General features: G+C 37.5%; 3 protein-coding genes and 2 long non-coding RNA genes across 7 annotated transcripts in view; 2 read left to right on the top strand and 3 right to left on the bottom strand.

Annotated features, from left to right (window-relative positions):
- LOC126609966 (probable disease resistance protein At5g63020) overlaps nt 1–4,599 on the bottom strand; it is a 28,394-nt gene extending 23,795 nt beyond the window's left edge. Inside the window, exon 1 of one of the 3 annotated variants that reach the window (XM_050277896.1) lies at nt 1,879–4,599. In XM_050277896.1, coding sequence (XP_050133853.1) covers nt 1,879–4,313 — 2,435 coding nt within the window. In that variant the 5' untranslated portion in view covers nt 4,314–4,599. Of the gene's footprint in view, nt 1–1,334 lie in introns of those variants that run through there. The other 2 variants (XM_050277895.1, XM_050277894.1) reach the window with 2 other exon arrangements.
- A 1,655-nt stretch (nt 4,600–6,254) lies between these two features.
- Nucleotides 6,255–7,353, bottom strand: LOC126609997 (uncharacterized). Its single transcript, XR_007618337.1, has 2 exons — nt 7,280–7,353; nt 6,255–6,459 (listed from the first exon to the last, which is right to left on the bottom strand). It is a non-coding gene; the product is annotated as an uncharacterized LOC126609997 (long non-coding RNA).
- Nucleotides 7,354–15,983: 8,630 nt separating this feature from the next.
- On the top strand, nt 15,984–19,534 carry LOC126609972 (pentatricopeptide repeat-containing protein At1g80880, mitochondrial). The gene is made up of 2 exons (XM_050277901.1): nt 15,984–16,908; nt 17,956–19,534. The coding sequence occupies exons 1-2, from the start codon at nt 16,307–16,309 to the stop codon at nt 19,019–19,021; spliced, it is 1,668 nt and encodes a 555-aa protein (XP_050133858.1). The 5' UTR covers nt 15,984–16,306; the 3' UTR covers nt 19,022–19,534.
- A 1,923-nt stretch (nt 19,535–21,457) lies between these two features.
- On the bottom strand, nt 21,458–22,604 carry LOC126609996 (uncharacterized). The gene is made up of 2 exons (XR_007618336.1): nt 21,731–22,604; nt 21,458–21,659 (listed from the first exon to the last, which is right to left on the bottom strand). It is a non-coding gene; the product is annotated as an uncharacterized LOC126609996 (long non-coding RNA).
- Nucleotides 22,605–23,809: 1,205 nt separating this feature from the next.
- LOC126609986 (lamin-like protein) lies at nt 23,810–25,539 on the top strand. The gene is made up of 2 exons (XM_050277923.1): nt 23,810–24,106; nt 25,004–25,539. Exons 1-2 carry the CDS (start codon nt 23,914–23,916, stop codon nt 25,339–25,341), a joined length of 531 nt encoding a protein of 176 aa, XP_050133880.1. The 5' UTR covers nt 23,810–23,913; the 3' UTR covers nt 25,342–25,539.
- Nucleotides 25,540–25,633: the final 94 nt, after the last annotated feature.

Raw genomic sequence — 25,633 nt, 5'->3', positions numbered from 1 at the left:
CTCAAAATTTTAAAAATCGTGAAATAATTAGTAAATCTCTAAAGAAAGTGTTGGCATACCTCATCTGGAGCTCCCCAGACGATGCTTTTGTTATCCACCATTTTTTTTTATCAATTTATCATGTAATGTGAAAGAGGAAAAATGTTTTAGTGTACGGGGAACAACTTGGTACACTAATTGTCACAATACAAATGGTTGAAATTTTTTGTTTTTAAATATCCAACTACTTGTATTAGGACTTAGGTTACTGTGCCATGTTCCAACCCACTGAAATTTCTCTCTCAGTTATGAGCCTAAGCTCATTTTAGTTTTTTGGTTTAGTCCATTAACATGACACAAACAAGGACAAAAGTTTAGTGTTTCATTTGAGTCTTAACGAATAGGGTTGAAAGCAAGTGGAAGCCAGAGATAAAGCAATTAAGTCGCATGCTCGAACACCGTATTTCTTGTTCCACTAATGTTCTTGGGTAAATTGACGCGAATGTCAAGTCAAGACTGCCATGACTCATTACCTCATTCCTTGATTGCCATGACTCTAGTGGTAAATTTCTAGCTCCGGCTCCGCCACATTTGATTTAATTTTCTTTTATAGCTGATGTGTTAGTTTTCATGCATGCATGAAGGATACGCAACTAAGTAACTGGGGTTTGCCTTCAGTAGTTCGACTCTTTATCCATTAAATTGGCAAGTAAGAAAAATAGTATTTCTTTAATTCAATCATGAACGTTCAGTTTTTCGTATTACTGAGTAGTTCAGACTATCGAAGAAAGTAACTGACCGCACAACTTTTGTGTTTGCCAAACAGCCTGAAATTACACTTCAAGGGCAAGAATTTTTTTTGTGAATTCAAGTGCGGCAGTTTCATTGATGGCTTGGTTGTGTTTTGTGTATGTGATCATGCCGACAGATCAAATTGCTCGTATTGTTAGACAGCATGAAAACTACGACAGCATCTGCATAACCATCCTCAACTTTTTCGGACTGCAATGTGCCGATTACAAAATCCAAACCTTGACCTTCACAGCGGACGCTTTCCCCGAAAAAGACCATTTCATCTCAATTCCCTCGCGAGCACATACCTGACATAAGAATTCGGCCATGATATCCAAACCCGGCACCAATATCGCAAAACATCACAAAAATTGTTGGCAGCAAATTATACCTTTCTGTGCCATGTCTTTTGAATTATGAACAAGATGCAGCAGAATTAGCAACTTCTCTTCCACAGATTAACTTGCAAGTTTTCATATCGCTAAATCTACTTGCTGCGAGGGGTCGGAGACTACTTGTAAGGCAATATGAGATCATCGCCACCATCATCATCCTTATTATCCTTCCAGGCAATTAAGATTGTTATTCAAAGCATAAAATGGTCAGCACCCTTTACATCTGAAATCAGATTGCTTTCCTCTTGAAATAAATAGAAGCAACTAAAAGTACAACCATGGATTGTAGTTACAAAGTGCAGATGATGCATATGGAACAAAAGAGTAAGGGAAAAGAAGCGAAAGACAAATCCGGACTCCCGGAACTCCGGCATCACAGCTAACACATTGATCATGTGATGCAGAGGTACTCAATGACAATGAATACAAGATTACATAACAACGAGCCTAAATACATGTGTAAAGTTGCACTTATGAAATGAAAATTACCATGAACATGGCTCCTGCATCATGCACCGCTTACTTGTATGGTCTGAAACAAGGGAGGAAAGCCTTCTCAACAGCTTCATTCTCCCAACCGAGCATATTCCACCATTCTTCTTCTCCAGTGATGACAAGATCACGCTTCGGGACGCTGCTAAGGTTGAGGGGAAGCTTCTTTAAATTTTGACAGCCACGGGCTTCGATTCTCTTCAGATACAGAAAGGGCAAGGTTTTGTTTCCGTATATGCTCTCCAACTGCGGTAGACTTACCAATATCAATTCATCAAGCTTTGAAAATTGATTCATCTCACCTACTTGGGCAATTTCACCCAATTTTTCAAGTTGGATTATTTCTGTCATGTTGGAGCATGAGCGTATGGATAATGTCTTGAGATCTGGAGCAAGGACGAGCCATGTCAAGTCCGACAATTTGGGGCAATCACGTACATCCACAGCTTCAAGGTATTTGAAGGAACTTTGGCTTAAAACATTTAAGTTGTACTCCAGACGATCACAACTGTTAATAGTAAGAGAATATGCACGTTTCATATACGCCAACGGTGATATATCAAGAAAGCTTAAACCGTCAAGGCATAGAAAACGAGTGCAGCTCAGTAGCTTGTTGGAGGTGAAAAACCTTTCGGAAATAAGATCAGTTTGTATGGTAAAGGTTAGCATATCCAAGTGCTTCAAACCTTGCAATTCACTTTCCAGGTGCGCATTATCCCCAAGCATGCTTTTACAAGTACCGCTATTATATAGTCTCAAAACTCTGAGTTTCGAAAAGCTAGACAGTAAATTCTGCGGAATCATATCAAGTTCACTGGTATGCTCCAAGTTCAGATATATTAGCTTCACCAATGCCTTTAACTCAATTGGAAGCGCTGCTATGCATGTCTCTGAAAGATCAAGATATAGTAACGAAACCAATTTCGATATTCCTGATGGCAACTGGACTAAATCCTTGTTCTTGGACAAGTCCAAAACTCGTAGGGTGGACATAGAATTGAAGAAATTTTGAGCGACCATCTTCAAACGATTATTACTGAGAAACAAGGTATGTAGATTGGGGCATGAAGGTATTGTGTCGAGATTTTCAATGTCATTGGCCATCAATGACATTTTTTTCACACCCTCCCATTTTTCAACATTCGGTATTTCCTTCAAAAGATGGCCAGCTTGAACCATAAAATTGTCTCTTGTTTCTTCGAGTTCACAAGCTAACCACAACGCCATATCACGAATCACATCATGCATTTTTACATGGCCTCTTATATCTTCCAACAGACAAGAACGAACAAGAGTACCGATGATAGTGTAACCCTTGTTTAGAGCTCCATCTACATCAGCATACTCTTTCAATATTTCCTCACCCATCCATTTGTATACCAACTCATCTTTATGAATAGCAAAATCTTCCGGAAATAACGCACAATACAAGAAACAAGCCTTGACTTCGTCGCTAAATAAATTGTCGTAGCTAAGCTTAAGAAGATGGAGAACTTCTTTTTCCATACCTTCAAATTTTGAAGCCGATCTCCTCAAAACATCAATTGCATCTTTCCATTCTCTTGCTGTCTTCTTGCAAGACATTGCCCTGCCAATTATTTTCAGAGCAAGAGGCAAACCGGCGCACTTTCTTGCCACAGTCTTAGCCAGGACAGGGATTTCGGGATCAAGAGAAAGCACATCTTCCGCGTCGTTAACATTCTTCCTAAACAATTCCCATGCTTCTTCCTCCTCCAAACACTTGACTCTTTTCTTGCGACCACCCATTTTGCTGCACACTTCCTCGACGCGAGTAGTGAATATCAGTTTCGACCAGTTTGTTTCACCGGGGAATGGAATTCCAACCCTCTTCAGATCTACCTGCTCCCACACATCGTCCAAAAGCAACACAAACTTCTGTCTCCGCAATGCCCTGAGGATCTCCCCAGCTTTTTGCCGCTCCTCTTTGTTCTCCCATTTGTCACTGAAAATCCCGATTTTCCTCCCAATCTCGTTCTGAATTTTCTCAATCCTGTGATTTCTTGAAATCGGAATCCAGATTATGAAATCGAAGTCATTCGGGGTGTCGAGGTACTTGTTGTAGATCTGATCAAGCAGTGTAGTTTTCCCCACCCCTCCCATTCCGTACAACCCAACAATTCCCACTTCTGGCTCCTCAAGTTCCTTCCATAGCTCAACAATCATGGACTCCATCCCCACAGTCTGCTCCGTCTGTCGCATCTCTGGTGGCGGAGCCTCCCTGGCCGCCACATTGAAAGTCCTTCCCTTCAATATCAAATCATCGACTTCCTTCCACTTCTCGTTCACCTTTTTCCCGTATTCGTAGCTTGATTTGCAGCTACTCGAGCAGCATCCTCCTGCACATAACTTCTGAAGCTCCGGATCTTTGTCTGCCAACAATTCGACGACTTCCACTTGGATATCTTTAACCCTCGACATCCACAACTGGACTTGGTCTAACCTCCTCTGTTCTTGTGCCTCGGCCCTGTCGACGTCGTTCTTCAGCGCTTTCAATTCTTCCAACGCGTTTGTGAGAGATTTGAGATTTTTTTCCGTGGAACAAAGGTAGGCTGCTCGTCCGAAGGTGCAGTCCAGGCAGCGACTGATGAGGTCGTCGCATGTCAATTGCAGAGTGACTGAGCAGCAATTTCCCATCTTTCAGGCAAGAGAGGATCAATTCAGAAAGAAAACTGACAGGAAGAAATATTCTAAAAAGATTTGTGTGGATGAAACTGGAGATCAACCGCTGCACCGGTTTCCCATCTTCACCAGTTGCCTCCAAGAACCTGTTGCAGTCAACGGACAAGTTGCTTCTAAGCCTAATCATTCTATATTTTCAATCATCAGAGGTATATTAGTATTTTTATATTAAATTTTGGTTATAATTATCATAATTTTACAAGGATGGTTATAATTTAATGTGAGATTCAAATTTGGTTATTTTTCTAAATATTTCCACTATTTTTAGTTGAACATCAGAGATGAACAAGATTATAAAATAATAAAAATATTATTAAATAAAAAAAATACAAAAAATGGTTATAAAACTCAAAAAAGCTATATTGTGACTAATTTATTCTCAACTGAATAACAAGCATGCTATTTATAATAAAACAACATCAACCCTAAAAGGTAAGAAACCAACACTACAAGCACAGCCATCACAAATAAAAGAGAATTTGCACGGGACATAATAGCTCAAAAATATTGGTGACCCTATTATAAGTAAGTCACAAATAATGTTGCAAATAGCAATATTTATCGTGGGTTTGCGAACCCAAAAGAAGGAATAAAGTTTCAGCTTGAAACTGAAAAACCCAGAGCGCGTCGCACTTAGTTCTCTCCCTTGACCACTTTATTTCCCCCACTTTTTCGATTGAAAAAAGAAATATGAAGTTCCGCTCGCCCTGATTAGAATTCAATTGGAGATTCTGGAGTAGAATCAAAATTCTTATAAGCAAATTCTGGCATACAATTCAAATTTTTGTAAGCCACTGCAATCATCTTCATTATTTTAAGTTCTTATCATTAAATAAAAATGACGCGTGGGACCCGTGCATCCATTACAGACATTGTTTATGAAACTGAACATTATTTATGAAACTGAACACTATTTACGAAATTGCACTATTTATGAAACTGAACGGAACTACACTATTTATTGGTCCAATTTCATAAATAATGTCTATTTCTTTGTCTACTTTCATAAATAATGCCTAGTTCTTGGTCATGTTTCTTAAATAATGCCTAGTTATTAGATCCAGTTTCATAAATAATGAATAGTAATTGGTACAATATCTCTTTCTTGGTCCATTTTCATAAATAGTGTCTAGTTATTGGTCCACTTTCATAAATAGTGTCTAGTTCTTGGTCAAGTTTCATAAATATTGTCTAGTTCTTAGTCCAGTTTCATAAATAGTGTATAATTCAGTTTCATAAATAGTTTTCACCTATTGATTTAGTTTTGGAAATAGTGCATAATTCTAGTTTTCATTTCATAAATAATATCTACTTATTGGTTCAGTTTTATAAATAGTGTCTACTTATTGGTATAATTTCATGAATAGTGTTTACTTATTGGTCAAGTTTTATAAATAATGTTTAACTTGGTTCAGTTTCATAAGGTATGAAACTTAAACCCTTTTTGGTCTTGTAAAAGCATCCATTGCGTCGAAAACGATGAACCCAAAAGTGATCATTTAGATCAAAACCTTGAGAAGATTATGTTCTCAGTAATTATATTTAAAAAAAGTTGTTTTCAATTACCAAATTAAAATTTCCTCACATTTTTTACATACCTACAATAATAAATGTAGCTCTTCATCCAATTTCTTGAGTTTTGGTCTCATCTAGGAGAAAATTTTCCTTATGCCCGTAACACAAGTGGTACACCATGTGTTATTATGTAAGTAGTGAGAAATTTTATTTTTTATGTTATTAATTTTTTAACACAAGAATCTCAATCCTTATACAGAGCAAATGGTGTATCACCTTGACACACCCCGATCCTAGAATCAAGGCGTGCTGGCCGTTACGTGAGTGTGACGTAACCAAAAGTGTGACGCGAAAGCAATAGGTAAGAGAAATACGAAGAAATAAAAACCAAATAGTAGCAATAATATCCAACTGACATGCTAGAGTGAGTTTAAGTGTGAAACACACATATTCAGAGCATAAGTACTAGGTGCAGTCAAGTAGGACCATAACTAAATTACAACACCCGAAGGTGAGTCCTACATTTATGTAGTCTGTCAGTACGCCGTGGGAATCCTCGTGGGCCACCAACGCTGCTAACTAGAACCTGGAGGGGCACAAAACAAAATTGAGTGGGTCAGTAAAACAAAGCTTTTTGAAAACATTTCAATTAATAACATTTCTAATCCCTCGCTGTAAAACCTGTATACTTTCCCAGAAAATAACATAATATGCATATAATCTTCATATATCTCAAATCACAATTCTTTATAAAAAAATCAGAAAGTATGCCATGCTATAAATGTCAATAACAGAATAAGGATGCATCAATATAACAGGTGAAATAATGAATCAACCGGAGACCTTGCAGTTGGTCCTGTACGGTTAATTCTAAAGCTCAATATCCACTTCAACCGGAGTCACCGCAGTGACCTGTACGGCGCTACTCTGCACATAAATCGGAACTACCTGAAGTAGTCTGTACAATAAGAAAGGTGTAAGAATACGCTCTAGTGTTTCTCTCATCAACAGCTGTATAATAATCTAAAATCACCTACAAGTCAGAACCACCTCTCATGGTCTGTACGACATGTCGGAACCCTCTAATGGTCTGTATGACATGCACCTACTTGGATCCAAGGTGAGCGTGCGGTGCAGGGTGAATAATATAAGCACTAACATCAGAGGTGCAAGTTATGAGCTTTCAACACAATTCACATCATCAATAGTTCACATGAATAACATAAAACTCACCTGATACTCACATGTGCGTCCACAACACCATTTCACTTATATATGCATCAATTACTAATTCATATAATTCATAATATGCATGCATGGCATTTCAAAACACACTTTCATTTAAATTCAATTTCTGGGAAGAATCAATAGTATATAGGTAAATACAAAAAATACTGCCCACTCACTGGTAAGTCGAAGGGTCATAACCCCCGTGACGTCCTTGAATGCGCTTGTCCTCGGGATAGGTATCACCTATATGCGAAACAACTATAAAAATGTTAATTAAAGCACATAATCGACAATTCGAAATAACTTCTCATACGATACTCAATTTGGGTATATGAATATACCACAGTGACCTACTCGACGTCACGGACATCGAGGTATTTTTAGAAAAAAAATTCGAGGCCGCACGCGCGTCACCTTCTTCCTCCAATCGCCGGACTGGTTTTGCCAGTCGCCGAAAAACTGGAGATTTTTCAATCTCCTTATTCTCCATCATTTCTCAACCATTTTTCACGCATTTTATATCAAATTGAAGCCCTAAGCGTGTAGAATCACGTTACACTACTTTAAGGTTAAAAAACATACGAAATCTCACCAGAGAAATTCCAAGAAAACCGGCTAACTTCGAACTCGGCGATCTCGACATCCAAAACCTTCAAACTAAACACTCCGAGCTTCCTTAGGACCTTACTAAGCTCACTGTAAGCTTAGAATTCCCTGAAATTCAACAATTCACGTGTGCATGAATAGTGCACATTTTCGGGGTTATGGTTTCACGATGATATCGAAGGTTTTAAGTTCTAAAATTATTATATTTGAACTCAGGGACTCAAGAGGAGTTCGATTCTTACCTTAGAACCTTCGATCTGTGAAGATTTGAGGGTCCTTGGTTCTTGTCCATATGGTTTCGAGAGAGAGAGAGAGAGTGAATTGAGAGGGAAGAGAGAGAAAGGGCACAGGTAGGAGAGAGCATATGTGTCCCGTGTGTGATCCAACAAAAACAACACAATCCAATTCTTTAAATCCCTAACCACACAAAACATGCATACCAAACTTTTAATCCAACTCAAATTATTTTCCAAGATTTTAGGAGAGTAGGCATTTATTCAAATAACGCCACATGTACCTTAGCAACCGTCAAGGGCAATTTCATCATTTCATATCAACGAATATGAAATTCCGGGACGGGCTGTGACACACCCTGTATTCCAGACATATATTGAGAAACAACACCACAAAAAATATTTTGTCTATTTTTTTTTAAAATTATTTTGTATGTAGTATTAAATAAAATTAGTCGATTACTTTTTATTAAAATGTAAAGATTTGAAGCCATTTTCATTAATTTTTTTTTCTTTTTATATAGAGATATTACAAGATATAACATTCAATAGTGTGGAGCAAACGTTCTTAACGGGTGAAAACCTTTGGAGACATTATACATATACTAAAACCCAACATAAAAACATTGTTCATTAACAGTGGTTTGACCAAAATGCCCTCGGTTTCTTCTTTGGATAAGATACTGTTTTACGTTTTCTACAGTAAAAAGTCTATTTTGCCCTTCCCAGACACGGGCCTTTCATCATTTCTTTCTCTGCTTCGACCGCATCGTTTTTACTTAACCTTTTCATGTGTCAAACATCGACCCACCTTCTATCCTATTTTCCTTTTGCTTCGGTCTTGCATGCCCTCTAGCTAGATCTCTAGAATTTTCCTTTGGTTTCTATCACACATCCAATCCATCTGACTCGCCATTACACCCCCACTATTCACTCAACCCTCTATTCACTTCTCTTCACTTCTTTCTACCCCACTCAGACTCCCCCAACTCCCAACACCGTCACTCTTTCTCATCCCTCACTACTCTCTGCCTCTCCCATCTGTACCCCCTCTACAACTCTCCTTCTCCCTCTCGGTAAAACCGAGAACCACCACCGTAATCCCTGGAGCTTTTGCACTGATTCCAGTTTTTTAGTGATTTCCAAGAAACGCAGTCTGCGATGCCTGATCCGGCCTGATTTGAAGAAGATTTCTCAAGCGACTGTAATTTCATGGTAAGTTGGCTTAAAACATTTACTTTGGTTTGAAACTTTCTCACCTACCATTCGTTTATTCTTCTCCTCACACACATTTATACTATAATAAAAAAAATTCAATAATTAGGGGTCTCCGAGGCCTTTTTTTTAAGGGGGTGTGAGTGAGGAGGGCCACAAAGGTGCTTGATTTTCACTATGATACAAGTCTTTCTTATTTACAGGATATGAAAAGTTTAAAGGGCTCGTTTGAAAAGTGCTTTAAATTACTGAAAACACTTTTAGGGAAAGTTTCAAGATTAACTTGCATTTTACTAAAGATTAGGATAAAAAATATTTTCTCTAAAAGTGTTTTTAGTCACCACTTAATATTATGGCCTAGTGACATTCTGTTTCACTTGTAAGTGAGAGGTCTTAGGCTCGATTCTCGCTAAAGGAGAATTTGAACCACATTATTGCTAACCCATTGTGAGGCTAAGCTCACCCCTTCCCCTTTAGCATAGATAATATCGTTTATTAAAAAAAATGTTTTTAGTCTTTTAAAATCACTTTCCAAATGAGTCATAAGTATTATAGCAATTCAACTTCAAAATTTGCACTCTGTTTGGATGGGGAAATTTTAAATTACAAAGGAATTTTAGAATGATGGAAATTCAAATGACGGAATTTTAGTTTCTAGAATTTGTGAATTTTTTTGTTTGGTTAACCTAAAAAAACAATGGAATTTGAATACGGAATTTGTTATTCTTAAGTTCTTACTAATATAAATTTGGAAATGACATCTATTTACATGGAATTTAAACTTGGGAATTGGAAGTTTCAAATTCTAAGTTTTTTTTCTACGCGGAAATTCTAAATTTCTACGTTTATAAATCCAAACAAGGGAATTGGTGCATGTGAATTTATAATTTTTTTACTTTTGTCAAAATTTCAAGTTTATTTCCCTTATCCAAACATATAGTAAAAATTTTAAATTACTAAGGAATTTTCAAATGATGGTAATTAAAATGACAGAATTTTATTGTCTATAATTTGTGAATTTTTTTGTTTGGTTAACCTAAAAAAACAATGGAGTTTGAATACAGAATTTGTTATTCTTAAGTTTTTACTAATAGAAATTTGGAAATGACATCTATTTACATGAAATTTAAACTTGGGAATTGGAAGTTCCAAATTCCAAGTTTTTTTTTTCTACACATAAATTCTAAATTTCTATGTTTATGAATCCAAACAAGGGAATTAGTGCATGTGAATTTATAATTTCTGACTTTTGTCAAAATTTCAAGTTTATTTCCCTCATCCAAACATATAGTAAGTCACTTCCAATTTCATTATTTTTAACACAAACGATAAGTAATTGTTAAAGCGTTTAAACCCTAAATCCAAAGAGTGAAGTCAAGTCTTGCCTAAACACGGACGACACATGTGACATCCCACATGGCCCAGGGGAGTGATCCTTAAATGTATATTCTCATCTCTACGTAGCATAAGACATTTTGGGAGCTCACTGGCTTCGGGTTCCGTAGGAACTCCAAAGTTAAGCGAGAATGAGGTCATAGCACTCCTAGGATGGGTGACCCACTGGGAAGTTGCTCGTAAGTTCCCAAAAACAAAATCGTGAGGGAATGGTAAGTCCAAAGCGGACAATATCGTGCTACGGTGGTAGAGCGGGCCCGGGATGTGGTGGACCCGGGCCGGGATATGACAGCACAAGTGTTCCCATGTCACTTGAAACTTAAATGACACTACACGTGGGGGAATTTGAACTTGAAACCATAGAGCAAAACACAATACTATAACTAACTTTTCCAAAATACTTTAAAAAAAGTAATTTCAACACACTATTTTTTTACTAGTACACTCCTATTTGAACAATACTTGAATACTCAATGATGAGTAGGAACTCCTACTCAAAACTCTTAGTGTTTTAATCACAGAGTTTTGTGCTTATGATCAGAACCGTTCATATTATGAATGACATTGTAAAGATCATCTCTGCAAAAAATAAATTAAAACTAAAGTCATTTAGTCAATGTATTGTAGCGAATACATAGATGGTTCGTAGTGCTTTTACCAATACCGTTCATTGTTTTTAAACAGTTTGATGACTAAACGACCTTAGTTTTAATTGATTTTTTGTAGAGTCGATCTTTATAGGGTGATTTATAATATGAACATTTCTAATTATAAACACAAAATTCTATAAATTCACAATGAACAATTTTGAGATTTTTTGACAAGTAGTTCCTACTCATCTTTGAGTAGCCAAGTAATGTTCCTCCTATTTCTTTGTTAACCTTAAATTAAATTAATCAAAATAAAATAAAAAGATAAAATTAAACATAATCATGTCCTTTGTTCATGCTCAACCTTTTTTTTTCTTTTTCCTTCCAATGTTTGCATCGAACATATTAAATTAATACAAAATGACAATAAAGGTCATCCAATAATTAAAAAACGAAAAACCTTTAACAAATGTTCCCATGAAATGACAATAAGGACAACACACTCGGTGACTCAAACTCCCTCCCTTCAAACCCTTAAGACAATAATTCTATTTCGTGTTAGGCACACTGAAAAATTTCTTTGTGATTAAATGCGAACTAAACTGAATTTGAACCATCCCAATCCGGATTAATTCAATTTCCGTGATAACTTTATAAGAATCGAAATGATCAAACCGTAGCATTTTTTCTGATTCCAATTTCAGTTTGAAAAGTGAACCAGACCGTGCCCACCCTTAAATAAAATGTATTTTGGTCGGGTCGGGATTCTCCGGAGAGGATCCTATGCCATTTTAGCAAGCTTCCCATTGACTTTTCCGAGGCAGAAATATAAAGCTTTAAGGGCTTGCCTCTCTGAGGTGGCATGAACACTGGTGGAGAGGCTAAGTAAGCTTTTATTATGTCAAAAGCTTCTTGGTGTGGTGGGCCCCACTCAAACTTTTCTTTGTCTTTCAATCTTAGCAGAGGAGTTAGCAGCTAAATCTTGCCCGTCAAATTAGTAATGAATCTCTTTAAGAAGTTGATCTTCCCCAATAGCCTTTGCATTTGTACTTTGTTGGTAGAAGGAGGTGATTCCATTATTGCCTGAGCTTTGTTCTTGTCAACCTCTATACCCCTTTGATGAACAAGGAAACCCAAAAAGTTGCCCGACCTTACCCCAAAAGCACATTTCTTAGGATTCATTTTCAGCTTATGTATCCTCATTCTTGTTAAGGCTTGTTTGAGATCTACCAAGTGTTGCTCTTTAGTTTTAGACTTTACCACGATGTCATCAATGTATACCTCCACGCTATGGCCGATTATGAAAAATGGCATTCATCACTCTTTGATAGGTTGCACCAGCATTTTTGAGCCTAAATGGCATCACTAAGTATTCATATGCTCCAACATGACCTGGGCACCTAAAAGTTGTTTTGTGTATATCTTCTTTAGCCATTTTTAGCTGATTATAACCAGCATTCCCATCCATGAAAGATAGGACTTTATGCTTGGCAAATGTATCTATGGATAAGTCAGCCATGGGCATGAGATATTCATCTTTAGGCGTGGCTCCATTAATGTTTCTATAGCGAACACAACATCGAACTGCATTAGTTAAAGCTTTTAATATAGGTACAATGTTTGCCAACCACTCGACATATTTGGCAAGCCTAATAAATCCAGCCTTTACCATGACTTTCTCTTTGATCTCATTTGACATCCTCCGTGGTGCTTGCTTCACAGGTTTATATCCCTCCTTAATAGGCATTATGTGTTCTACTAAGGTTGAATCTAAACCTGGCATCTCGGTGTAATGCCAAGTAAAAAAGTCTTTGAACTTGTGTAGAAAGCTGACTACCTTTGCTCGATCGTAAGCTTCCAATAGGCCACTGATTTGTATAGGTCTTGGATCTTCTTTAGTCCCCAAATCAATGGTCTCCAAAGGGTCTTACACCTCTGGTGGTGGCTTGTTAGGTTCTGCAACAAAAATTCGACTAACTATGGATTCTCGGGCAAGTTTTCTAGCCCATCCAGGTCATATATACATTTAGCCATTTGTATGGCTGCCGCCAACTCTTTTCTAAAAAAACTCTTCTTCATTTTTATTCTGGCTGCTTGAAGTTTTTTCCCCTTGTTCATCGGCCAAGCCCTCATTTTCTTGATTTCTCTTTCTTCCATACACCAACAATTTTTTGATTAAGGACCTGACTGCAACTACTTGGTCATTTCTTCTTTGTTTTGACATTACTGGTGTTGAGGAGTTGGGATAATATGGGGTCTATCCCATTCTTCCTTTGTGAGGAACAATCCTTGCTCCAAAAGCTTTTGAGCCGTCACCTTAGTCAGGCGGCCGTTCTCATCTGCTCATAAGCATTGGAAAATCCCAACATTGGGATTGTAAAAGCTGGCTTCTGCTACATTGTCAGTGGGGAGGAATGGCCGTGACTCGGCCTCCTCCATCTCCCAAAATTCTGGTCACATGGCTCATTCCTTGTGGTAAACAGCTACCCGTTGGTGTAGGGTGGAAGGCACAAAAAGACTCTGATGAATCCAATCTCGGCTTAGTAAAGCTCCATAAGTGGAAGTGTTATCCACCACGAAGAAGGCTAGCATGATTTGCTTGGAGCCCAAGTCAACCTTCAGGGTCAATATCCCATGAGTTTTAATGATGGTTCCAGAGAAGCTGGAAACTGTTAGATCTGTGGGGATGAGATCCTTCTCACTTCTACACATCCTCTTCATTTGCTTGTACGACAACACATTGGCTGCAGCTCCTCCATCAATCAAAACCCTCTTGAAAGGTACTTCCTCTTCATAATGCTTTTACCAATACCGTTCATTTGCTTGTACAACAACACATTAGCCGTAACTCCTCCATCAATCAAAACCCTCTTGAAGGGTACTTCCTTTTCATAATGCTTTTACCAATACCATTCATTTGTTTTTAAATAGTTTGATGACTAAACGACCTTAGTTTTAATTGATTTTTTGCAGATGCGATCTTTATATAGTGATTTATAATATGAACGATTCTGATTATAAACACGAAGTTCTATAAATTGACGACGAACAATTTTGAGAAATTTTAATAGAAGTTCCTACTCATCTTTAAGTAGCCAAGTATTGTTCTTATATTATTTTTATATAAAATATTAAATAAATTGAAATAATCTTCTAATATTTAGATTATTAATAATTTATTTATTTATCCACGTGTCATAAGTTTGCTCCAAGTTAGCAAAATGGGGCCTCCAAACTTGCCACATCATCACTTAATAGAAAATTTAACATATTAACTAACGGTTGTATACAATTGAAATAAATAACAACTAAAGGTATGAGATTGAAATGTTTTAAAGATGTAGTATGAGATTGTAATGGCACCCAAATCTGAGGTGGTAAATGTAATTAGCCCTTTATACTATAATAAAAAATAAAAAAAATCAATAATTAGGGTTCTATGAGGCATGAGGGGGTGGGGGAGCCTGAGTGAGGAGGGCCACAAAGGTGTTTGATTTTCACTATGATACAAGTCTTCCTTATTTACAGGATATGAAAAGTTTAAAGGCTCGTTTGAAAAGTGCTTTAAATTACTGAAAACACTTTTACGGAAAGTATTTTTGGTTCAAAAAATACTTGAAATGCATTATTTTTCAAGATTAACTTGCATTTTACTAAAGATTATTATAAAAAAATATTTTCTCTAAAAGTGTTTTTAGTCACCACTTAATACTATGGTCTAGTGGGATTCCTTTTCACTTGTAAGTGAGAGGTCTTAGGTTCGATTTTTGTCGAAGGTGAATTTGAACTACATTATTGCTAACCCTTTAGCGTAGATAATATCGTTTATTAAAAAAAAAGAAAAGTGTTTTTAGTCATTTAAAAGCATTTTCCAAATGAGTCATAAGTATTATAGTAATTCAACTTCAAAATTTGCACTCACTAACACTCTGTTTGGATGAGGAAATTTTAAATTACTAAGGAATTTTAGAATGATGGAAATTCAAACGACCGAATTTTATTGTCTAGAATTTGTGAATTTTCTTGTTTGGTTAACCTAAAAGAACAATGGAATTTGAATACGGAATTTGTTATTCTTAAGTTCTTACTCATAGAAATTTGAAAATGACACATATTTACATGAAATTTAAACTTGGGAATTAGAAGTTCCAAATTCCAAGTTTTTTTTTCTACGATTAAATTCTAAATTTCTATGTTTATGAATCCAATCAAGGGAATTGGTGCATGTGAATTTATAATTTCTGACTTTTGTCAAAATTTCGAGTTTATTTCTCTCATCCAAACATATAGTAAGTCACTTCCAATTTCATTTTTTTTAACACAAACGATAAGTAATTGTTAAAGCGTTTAAACCCTAAATCTAAATAGTGAAGTCAAGTCTTGACTAAATATGGATGGGACAAGTGCCTCCATGTCACCTAATATTTGTTGTCAAAACTTAAATGACACTACATGTGAGGGAATTTGAACTTCTAAGCATAGAGCGAAACACACTACTATAACTAACTTTTTCAAACCACGTCTACTTTAAAAAAGTAATTTCAACACACTATTTTTTTTTCCTTATACACTCCTATTTCTTTTTTAACCTTAAATTAAATTAATCAAAATAAAATTAAGATAAAAGTAAACATAATCCTGTCCTTTGGTCATGCTCAACTTTTTCTTTTTCGTTTTCTTTCCAATGTTTGCATCGAACATATTAAATTAATATAAAATGACAATAAACGTCATTCAGTAATTAAAAATCGAAAACCTTTAACAAACTTTCTTATGAAATGACAATAACACACTCAGTGACTCAAACTCCCTCCCTCCAAACCTTATGACAAGAATTCTACTCCATGTTTTAAACACACCAAAAAATTTCTCCTTAATTGAATGCGAACCGAATTGAATTTGAACCGTTCCAATCCGATTTAACTCAATATTCGTGATGAATATTTATAAGAACCGAAGCAACCAAACTGTAGTTTTTTTCCGATTTCAATTCCGGTTTTAGAGATGAACCGGACCGTGCTCACCCTTAAATTTGATATAATTTTGGTCGGGTCAGGATTCTCCGGAGAGGATCCTATGCCATATTAGTCATCCGTTTCAATTTTCAATCTCTTTTCCTAATGCCACTGTTTACGCCCAATGCTGCTTCTGGTGTGGTGAACTGATGGCACTTCCCGCCATCGCAAGAAGACTGCGAAGCAAACATTCCCAGCTCTTCCTATCACACACCCTACTCCCATCCATTTCTTACTCACCGTCTCCGCCTTGTTCCTCACAACCTCTCCTCCGCGATCTCTGTCAGACATTTCATCGAACACTTCTCGTGCTCCCTCAAACCCCTCGCCATTTCTGTTCTCTCCAACCCTTCTCAGCCCAAACCCTCAACGAACCCTTGGGCTTCAATGGCCAACGATTCAACACAGACCATCCCCGCGACTCGCGTTTCACCCAATTTCTCGAATTGCTCAAACGCGCCGCCGATTTTGCCTCAGAAGCCGAGGCCATGGCTTTTCTCGACGAGTCGGGCATCGAGGTGGATCGAGAAACGGTGCTTTTGGTGATTTGGGAGTTGAGAGAAGATTGGAAGTCGGCGTTTTTGGCTTTCCAATGGGGTGAGAAGTGGGGCTGTTGCAACGAAGAGGCTTGTAGTCTGATGGTATGGATTCTGGGGAGTCACAAAAAGTTCAGTACTGCTTGGTGTTTGATACGAGACTTGCATCGGGCTTTGATGGATACGCGGCGTGCAATGCTTATTATGATTGATAGGTATGCTTGTGCTTTGCTTTTGGTTTTTTAATTTTTGATTGAATGTTGGTTATGGTTTGAATTGAAATTATATATGGTGTTTGAAAAGAGGTTTCATTTAGCTGGAGTGTTTGGTTGTTAGAACTAGACATGGTTGTAAATTTTCTGCGTTCTATTTTTTTGTTTCACTCTTAAAAGTTTGAAATTTGATATGTATTTCAATGGTTGCTCCAATTCTTGTTTTTGTGCAATCAAACAAGATGCTTTAACTTCATGAAACTCCGAAAATCAAACGGTTTTTTCATTTTAAAGTAGGAATCTTTACAGAATTAGTTCTTGTTCATTTTTTCTGGCTTCAGGATATTTGGATTTTTGTTTCAGGATGATGGATGATGAGTTTAGTTTAGAATTTAGGGATCTTAGTCTTGAGCTGTGGTTTATACGATAAATGTGAGACGAATCTGAAACAACATGAATGAAACAATAAAACTCGACTTTATTTACACCCCTAATCTCTCTATTTGAGTATGTAGGTGTTGGATACTTGTAACTGAAAGCTATCCAAATTTTTTTTCAATGAGGTCTTGGAAACATGCCCAACAACACTATTGGACTGTTATGTGTTCCAGATACTCATTGGATTTTAATACATTATTTTTGCTGGAGAAGTATTATGACTAAAATTATTGAAAGTAAATGACACCGTTGTAGCTATTATTTAAAGTAAAGATTGCGTGTAATTAGTAGGTTACTATTAGTTATGTTTATATACGTTTTAAATTTCTTGAGAGAGAGAGAGAGAGAGAGAGAGAGAGAGAGAGAGAGAGAGAGAGAGAGAGAGAGAGAGAGAGAGAAGAGTTCATAAATTTTAAAAAGGAGGAAGTGGCTTAAATACTTGTAGACATCGAAATTTGAAATTCGTGTTTATGTATTATCTAAGCTTTGTCCGTTTCTTGGAGTTTATTTGTTAGCATCCCTGAGCTTATGCTTTCTCAAACTCATACAGGGTTTACAAGTTCTGATAAAAAAATCATAATCTTTCCTTTTTTCTCCTTTGTCGTTCATCAGATATGCATCTGCGAATGATCCGTGTAAGGCCATTAAGACATTCCAGGTAATGGACAAGTTCAGGTTGACTCCTGATCAAGAAGCATTCCACATCCTCTTGAATGCTCTCTGTAAATATGGAAACATCGAAGAAGCTGAAGAGTTCATGCTTGTAAATAAGAAGCTTTTCCCACTGGAGACCGAGAGCTTTAACATTATTCTGAATGGGTGGTGTAACATATCTGTTGATGTATTTGAAGCCAAGAGAGTTTGGAGAGAAATGTCAAAATGTTGTGTTACACCAGATGCAACTTCTTATACGCACTTGATCTCCTGCTTCTCAAAGGTTGGGAAACTATTTGACTCCCTTAGGCTCTATGATGAAATGAAGAAGAGGGGTTGGATCCCTGGGATCAGCGTTTATAACTCATTAATTTATGTTCTAACTTGTGAAAATTGTTTTAAAGAAGCTCTCAAAATATTGGACAAATTGAAAGAAGAGGGTTTGCAGGCAGATGCTACCACGTATAACTCAATGATATGTCCTTTATGTGAATCAGAAAAGCTAGAGGAGGCGAGGCAGATGTTGAGCGCTATGATTGCTAATAATCTCAGCCCGACCACTGAGACTTACAATGCGTTTCTCCAGAGCACAGGTTTAGAGGGAACTCTTGAAATTCTTAATCGGATGAAGAAAGCTAGTTTAGGTCCCAGTAGCAGTACCTTTCTTATGATTCTTGGAAAGTTCTTCAGATTAGAGCAACCTGAAATGGCATTGAAGATTTGGACGGAAATGAAGCAGTATGGAGTAGTGCCTGATTCTGCACATTACACAGTAATGGTACAAGGGCTGGCAGCTTGTCGGTTGTTAATTAAGGCCAAGGAAATATTTTCTGAGATGAAGACTAACGGATTTGTAGAAGATCCAAAGCTTAAGAGGCTTTTGGAGGTGCCAGGTAGTCGTGTTAAAGGAAAACGGAGACGGATACCAGTCAAGCAAGCAACAAAGGTTAATCAAAAGCAAGGTAGTACAAAGAGATGGAATAGTCTACGCAAATCAAGAAAGAAAAAGGCATCAATTAAATAGTTTAATCTCAAATTCCACTGCATGCGGAACATTTCGAAAAGATATGGGTTGTAGTTATTGACCAAGTCATTGAGGAAGCTGCTTCTGCAAACATCGACTCATAGAAACAGTACCACCTATGCTATCTGGTTTTCATCCGTGGCAGCCGATTAAGACAAAAATTGATCTGGCATTGAGAAAGAAGCTCAGCTTCTTCAATAATGCAAAAAGTTTATCAAAGAGCGTTTAATTCACAGTTTTCTGGTATATTCGGGAATCATTGCTGTTGTTTCTATATGTTCCTGGTATGTTTTCTACTTGATCCCTCGTGTTCATATTGTACTTTTGGCAGATGACTCCAACTTTGGTCAATTAGTTCGTGAACTCGACTAGTTTATCGTGGTTTCAATGATTTGGAAGTATACTATTTTCCTCTTTTCTTTGTTGCTTTTGTTTGCTCATACCGAACAAAGACTTGTTAACATTTGGCGAACGAAGACATGTTTGGAAGTATAGTATTTTTCTTCTTCTGCAGCTTCTCAGTCATCTATGCTGGTGGAACCTACTATCTGTAGATTTAGAGATTCCTGTTCGGTTTAAACGGAAGAGAAGAATGAAAAACCCTTTGCTTTATAACTCATAACTGTAAACAACTCTTCATGTAAGAAATTTTACGTTTTCAATCCTACTGTAATAGCGCGAAAAAGCGAGAATCTGATTGTGGCACCCATCATTTGTTTTGTGAGCACTGGATAGCGATACGGGCAAAATTTCTAGCAGTCCGTGGCCTCTCCTCTATGATTCGTCGGCAGAGGCGCAAGTGTCGTTTTCAAGATGGGCACACACGCCGTCGTGTATGTATTTCTTGGCGACTTTGAAAACATGCATTTACCACCATGATTGAGCATTATCCTCTTTGTACAAGAAGGGTGGATCTCTTAGCATATTAGCAGCTGCCACGGATGAACCCAGACAGCATTAGTGGTAAGGATTCTCTCCGGATCCTCTTTGTGAAGATCCCGGGATCCTTCAATCACATTCATTCATGGTACATTACCAATTTTCGTTAAGTACTATTTATGTTTAATTTTAAATAAAAAGATTTACAATGATTTCTAGTCGCATGATATACAATGAACGGATGTGATTTGAGAATTCCTAAGACCATCTCCAACCGAAGGCTGGCCAGATGGCTCGTTTGAGCCCTCTAGCCCTCCAAGATTCCCCAAGATATTAATATTTTAATGAACAGTACAGGGCCATATTTGCCTCCGTCTCTAGCCGAGGGCCAGAGGGCCAAAGGGCTCGTTTTAGCCCTGTCACAAAAAACCGTCTCCAACCGAGGGCCAAAGGGCCATAGGGCCAAACATAATTTATTATTTAAAAACTACAATTTAATGTTGTATAAATGGCCTAGGAAGTTATACGAAAAAAATAGAATTGAAAAAAAATATGAAACAAATTTTGTGAAATAAAAGTTATAGGAAAAAACCGACATCATTAAATTTGTTTCATATTTTTTTTCAATGTTTCCTATTGCTGTCGGTTAAAACCGACAGCATTAAAGAGCTTTTTTTTTTTTTTAAATAGTTCTACTATTAGTGTCGGTTATAACCGACACTAATAGTTTGAAATGTTTTTTAATGTAACGGCTAGTAGCCGTTGGATTATTAGGCCTCTTTTTTTTTTTTCTTTTTTTTTAAATGAATTTAAACTTCTTTTTTTCCCTTTTTTTTCCTTTTCATATGAATCAAATTTTTTTTCATATTTTTTTTCCTATAACTTCTATTTCACAAAATTTGTTTCATATTTTTTTTCAATTCTATTTTTTTCGTATAACTTCCTAGGCCATTTATACAACATTAAATTGTAGTTTTTAAATAATAAATTATGTTTGGCCCTATGACCCTTTGGCCCTCGGTTGGAGACGGTTTTTTGTGACAGGGCTAAAACGAGCCCTTTGGCCCTCTGGCCCTCGGTTGGAGACGGAGGCAAATATGGCCCTGTACTGTTCATTAAAATATTAATATCTTGGGGAATCTTGGAGGGCTAGAGGGCTCAAACGAGCCCTCTGGCCAGCCCTCGGTTGGAGATGGCCTAAGATTCTCACAAAGAGGATTCGAAGAGCATCCTCATTCGGTTTCTATTATCCTCTTGGTCAGATCTCTTAGTATTAGTACGTTTTTCTTCTAGAAAGACCTTTAAGTGTTTTTTCAAAAAATCAACAAAGAAAAATGACAATTAAAGTAAAATGACGATTAATGAACTTGATTAAAGACCTTCAAGTGTTTTTTTATTTTTTACGTTCTTAATAACGATTAAAGGACAAAGTTCCACGTGTCAAGGCGTTAGAAGTCCCATGTCTGGACCCACTCCATTTGGACCCATTCACTTGATGCCACGTGTAATTTGTTTTACCATAATATGATTCATCTCCCCCTCCGACACGAGAGCAAATTTTCTGCACCCAAATGAGGCTGTGGCCTCTCTGTGGCTTTCATACAAAAGCGACACCTGTCCATTCACTTACACAACTTAACTCTGTTAAGGTTTCTGTTATCTCCCAAATTAAAAAAAAAAACCAACCGTCTTTCTCGCTGACTCCCCATTCTCGTTTCCGCTTCCAAAATGGCGAAAACCCTAGCCTGCACACAACCACCTGAAACCTCTAATGTGAATAGCATACTCAAAATAGCAAAGACGCAGATGCCAAATTGAACCCTAAATTACCTTAAGCTTGTCAATTTGGGGAGAAAGTTATCAAATTGGAAAGAAATTGGGAGGCTGCAACCCGTGAAGCAATTGCTCCCTCTTGCCATTGTCTTCAACCTCCATCTCCGGTAAAAGCTTCGAGGCTGACCATGGAGTACTGGGTCAGGAAGTCTTGCCATTTTTGGGTGGTGTTGGCGTGGAAGATGGTTTTGAAGAAGTTGATGGCTCGGGTCTTGACAACCTCGATGTTCAGCTACTACTGCACGGCATCGTTGAGTCTCTCCACCGCCATGGGTTGCGATGGTTGTTGGGGCTAAGGAGGTTGGTGCTGGAGAATGCCTTTCACGGCCGCCATGTCGCTTGAGAACTAGGGAGGGGCTGGAGCAGAGAGACGCGTTTAAACTTGAAAGGCGAAGGAGATAACAGAAACCTTAACAGAGTTAAGGTGCGTAAGTAAGTGGACAGGTGTCGCTTTTGTATGAAAGCCACAGAGAGGCCACGGCCTCATTTGGGTGCAGAAAATTTGCTCTCCTCCGACACCGGGACATAGGTAAAAGAGATTTAAGGGTGCGTTTGTTGCACCGGACTGTTTCGAACTGGACTAGTTGCAGAGACTAAGCTGGACTGGTTTAGACTAGACTAAGCTGCACTAGATTAGTAAAGTGTTTGGTGCAGTGTCGGACTAAATTATAGACTAAATTATTTTTTGAATAAAATATTTTGTCATTTTTTTTAAGGGGTGTGATATCCACACACCCCATTTTACTTTTTACACACCTTTTAAATTTTCGACCGTCGGAGTGGATGAATTGAAGAAGATCAACGGACAAAAATTATCAAGGGTGTGTGAGAAGTAAAATAAGATATGTGGATCGCACACTCCTTTTTTAATTCTTTCTCTGCACGCTCTCTACCTTCTTCTTTTTTTCTCTCTTTTTCTTTCCAGAGGCTTCTGGTCTCTTATTTTTCTCTTCCTTCTGAATCTCAAATATTTCTTTGCCTGCTATCCCCGCAAGTGCTTCTAGTCCCTTACTTCAAATCCCTATTTTTTTTCCTAATTTTTTTCCATCCCTCTCCCTCTTTTTCTCCCCTCTCCAGCTTTGCCTTCTCGATCTCAAACCAGATTCCAAATTCTTAATGTTGCTTTGGATTCTTCAACGGTTGGGAGGGACGGGAAGAAATATACGAGATTGTGGGCGATGAGAGGCGATGAGGAGGAGAAGGTGAGGGAGGAGGCCGTCAACGACACTTTCTCGCAGGATGAGCGAGGATCTCTCTCGCATGAGCGCATGAGGTCTTACGAATCCGGGCATTTTTGGGGTGCTTCACTAGGAACTCCTAGCGAGGGGTTTAATCCGTACGAGTCAGATCTAATCCCATTAAACCTAATCCTTGTCCATACCAAACATCAGACTATAGTGTAGTCTAATCCAGTCCCACCTAAGAAGGTCAAACAAACACCCCCTAAGACTCTTTTCACTGGTTTAAAAACTCTTCATTTAAAGTAAATTTTCTAGAACCCTCTGCCTCAATCTAGAAATGTATAGAAATAAACATGTCATGGAGTGCATCTAAAATGTGCCCTCTCCGATTTCGGTTAAAACCTGACAAACCTACATGACTCGTTAACATACTAAGGAAAAATTAAAAATTTGCCATTTTTAAGTTCAACAAGTTGACACGACGATATCTTAAAGTTCATATTAAAAACCTATGACTTACTTTGCATTTGTACCTTCTTCAGCTATTTATAATAAATGAATTATCGGCTATTGATGCAAGATCACATCAACGATCCACAATCACGTACACACGCTTAAGTGATCGATGCTCTAACACTTCGAAAAAAAGTTAAAGTTGCATCGTAGAACCAATACAATACGAGCACATATCCTTAGAGAGTAGGTCACTTGATAGTGCTAATATAGTATTCACTTTTATTTGATGCTTTAATTCAAATCCATATCCTTCCAAAAACTAAACAGTGGACCACTCTGTCAACATAGTTGGATTGGACCCCCATATATGAATATAATTGTTGTGTTGTGTGGCTCCCACACAACCCAGATAATTGAACTTTTGAACCGTCTTTCCAGACTCCACTAGAGTGATATTATAGTGAGTTCTGAGAAGCGGAGAGAGAGAGAGAGAGAGAGAGAGAGAGAGAGAGAAGAGAGAGAGGGAGGGAAGTGAAGGAAGAGATGTCCAAGTCCTCATCCAACACCAAATTCCACGACCACATCTTGCTTCTCGTTTTCATCATCTCGGGGCTTGCAGTGCTCACTCCAATCCTTGCCACTGACCACATTGTTGGAGCCAACCGTGGCTGGAATCCTGGCCAAAACTACACCCTCTGGGCCAACAACCATACTTTCTATGTTGGGGACCTTATCTGTAAGATAACAATCTCTCTCTCTCTCTCTCTCTCTCTCTCTCTATATATATATATATATATATATATATATATATATATGTGTGTGTGTTTCTGCCATATGTTTTAACCGTTAGATTTGATTTCCTAAACTGTTTAAATCTATTATTTCAGTTTTAGCCATTTATTTTTGTATCACTCTGCTATATACCATCGGAAAATTTGCTTATATTTTGTTGATGTAAAAAAATTTATAGAGAAATGAGAAATGCCATATTATTGTACACTAGAATTGAAACTAGCACATACATTTTGAAAATCTTTAAGGTATGTTCGGGTGAGGGACTTTCAAATTATAACGCCATTAGGTAAAATGAAGAAGAAATGGATCACAAAAAATTACATACGAGGAATTAGAAAATGCACCACATGAGCATTACAAATATGCTTAAATCCCTTAGAATTTGGAAGTTCCTCACCCAAACATACCCTGAAGTTTACCTTAATTTTCTATTTGAGAAAGTTTTCTTTCACAAATTTCATAGCTCAAGGACCATCAATCTTGTTCTTTGAAAAATTTCTATTTGTGCATGGGGTTGGGTTCGGTATGGTTACCATATCAAAACCCTCGTACCAATTACCATATTAAACTTTTGGTGTGTCAAAATTTATTATCATTACCATGCCAAACTTTCAGTATATCTAATGGTTTTGTTTACCATTATCATCACCAATTGGTACAACATGAGTATGGTACGGTATTTGGTAAAATATTCCACCCCTATTTGTGCAGACGCATTTTGTGACTACCAAATTAAATATTTTGGGCCAAATCAATCAATTTATCTTTTGTGCAAGTTTTTCTTATTTATCCATGTTTTTCTATTTGTTCTCAAAGTGGAGTGTTTGTTAAATTGCAGCGTTTAGGTACCAAAAGAACCAGTACAATGTGTTTGAAGTGAACCAAACAGGGTATGACAACTGCACCTTGGATGGTGCAGTTGGGAACTGGAGCAGTGGCAAAGACTTCATCCCCCTCAATCAGGCGAAGAGGTATTACTTCATTTGTGGCAATGGCCAGTGCTACAGTGGCATGAAGGTCTCTGTCCTTGTCCATCCTCTGCCTTCCCCCCCAACGGCCCCCGTCAGTGCTCATAACTCTTCATCAGATGCTGCTGTCCTGGTGGTTCCTCAACAGGGATTTCGGGCCTTGGTGGTTTCCTTGGCAATGCTGTGCTTGGGATTTGGATGGGTGTAGTGCTTGTGGTATAACTCAGGGAAGTGTTGAATTTATTTGTTCCGAGTTCTTACGAATTTGTTTATTTCTTTTCTCTCTTAATGTATTCTCATCAGACTTTCACGTTATGTGATTTAGGCTGAAGTGTTTTGAGGTTTTTCCTTCTCCTCTCAAATGTATTACCTGAACTTTTATTTTTCAAATGACTAGATTTCGAGAGCCCTTCGACTATTTTCAACTCCGGTTGTTTATAGTTTTGATCGTTTGAGCTATTTCTAGGCTGGCATACATCGAGGCATTCACACTAGTTTTA

The sequence above is a fragment of the Malus sylvestris genome, chromosome 17 (genome assembly GCF_916048215.2).
Source record: "Malus sylvestris chromosome 17, drMalSylv7.2, whole genome shotgun sequence".
Taxonomy (NCBI): Eukaryota; Viridiplantae; Streptophyta; class Magnoliopsida; order Rosales; family Rosaceae; genus Malus; species Malus sylvestris.
Note: the sequence above shows the minus strand (reverse complement) of the source record. Positions and strands in the feature narration are given on the sequence as shown.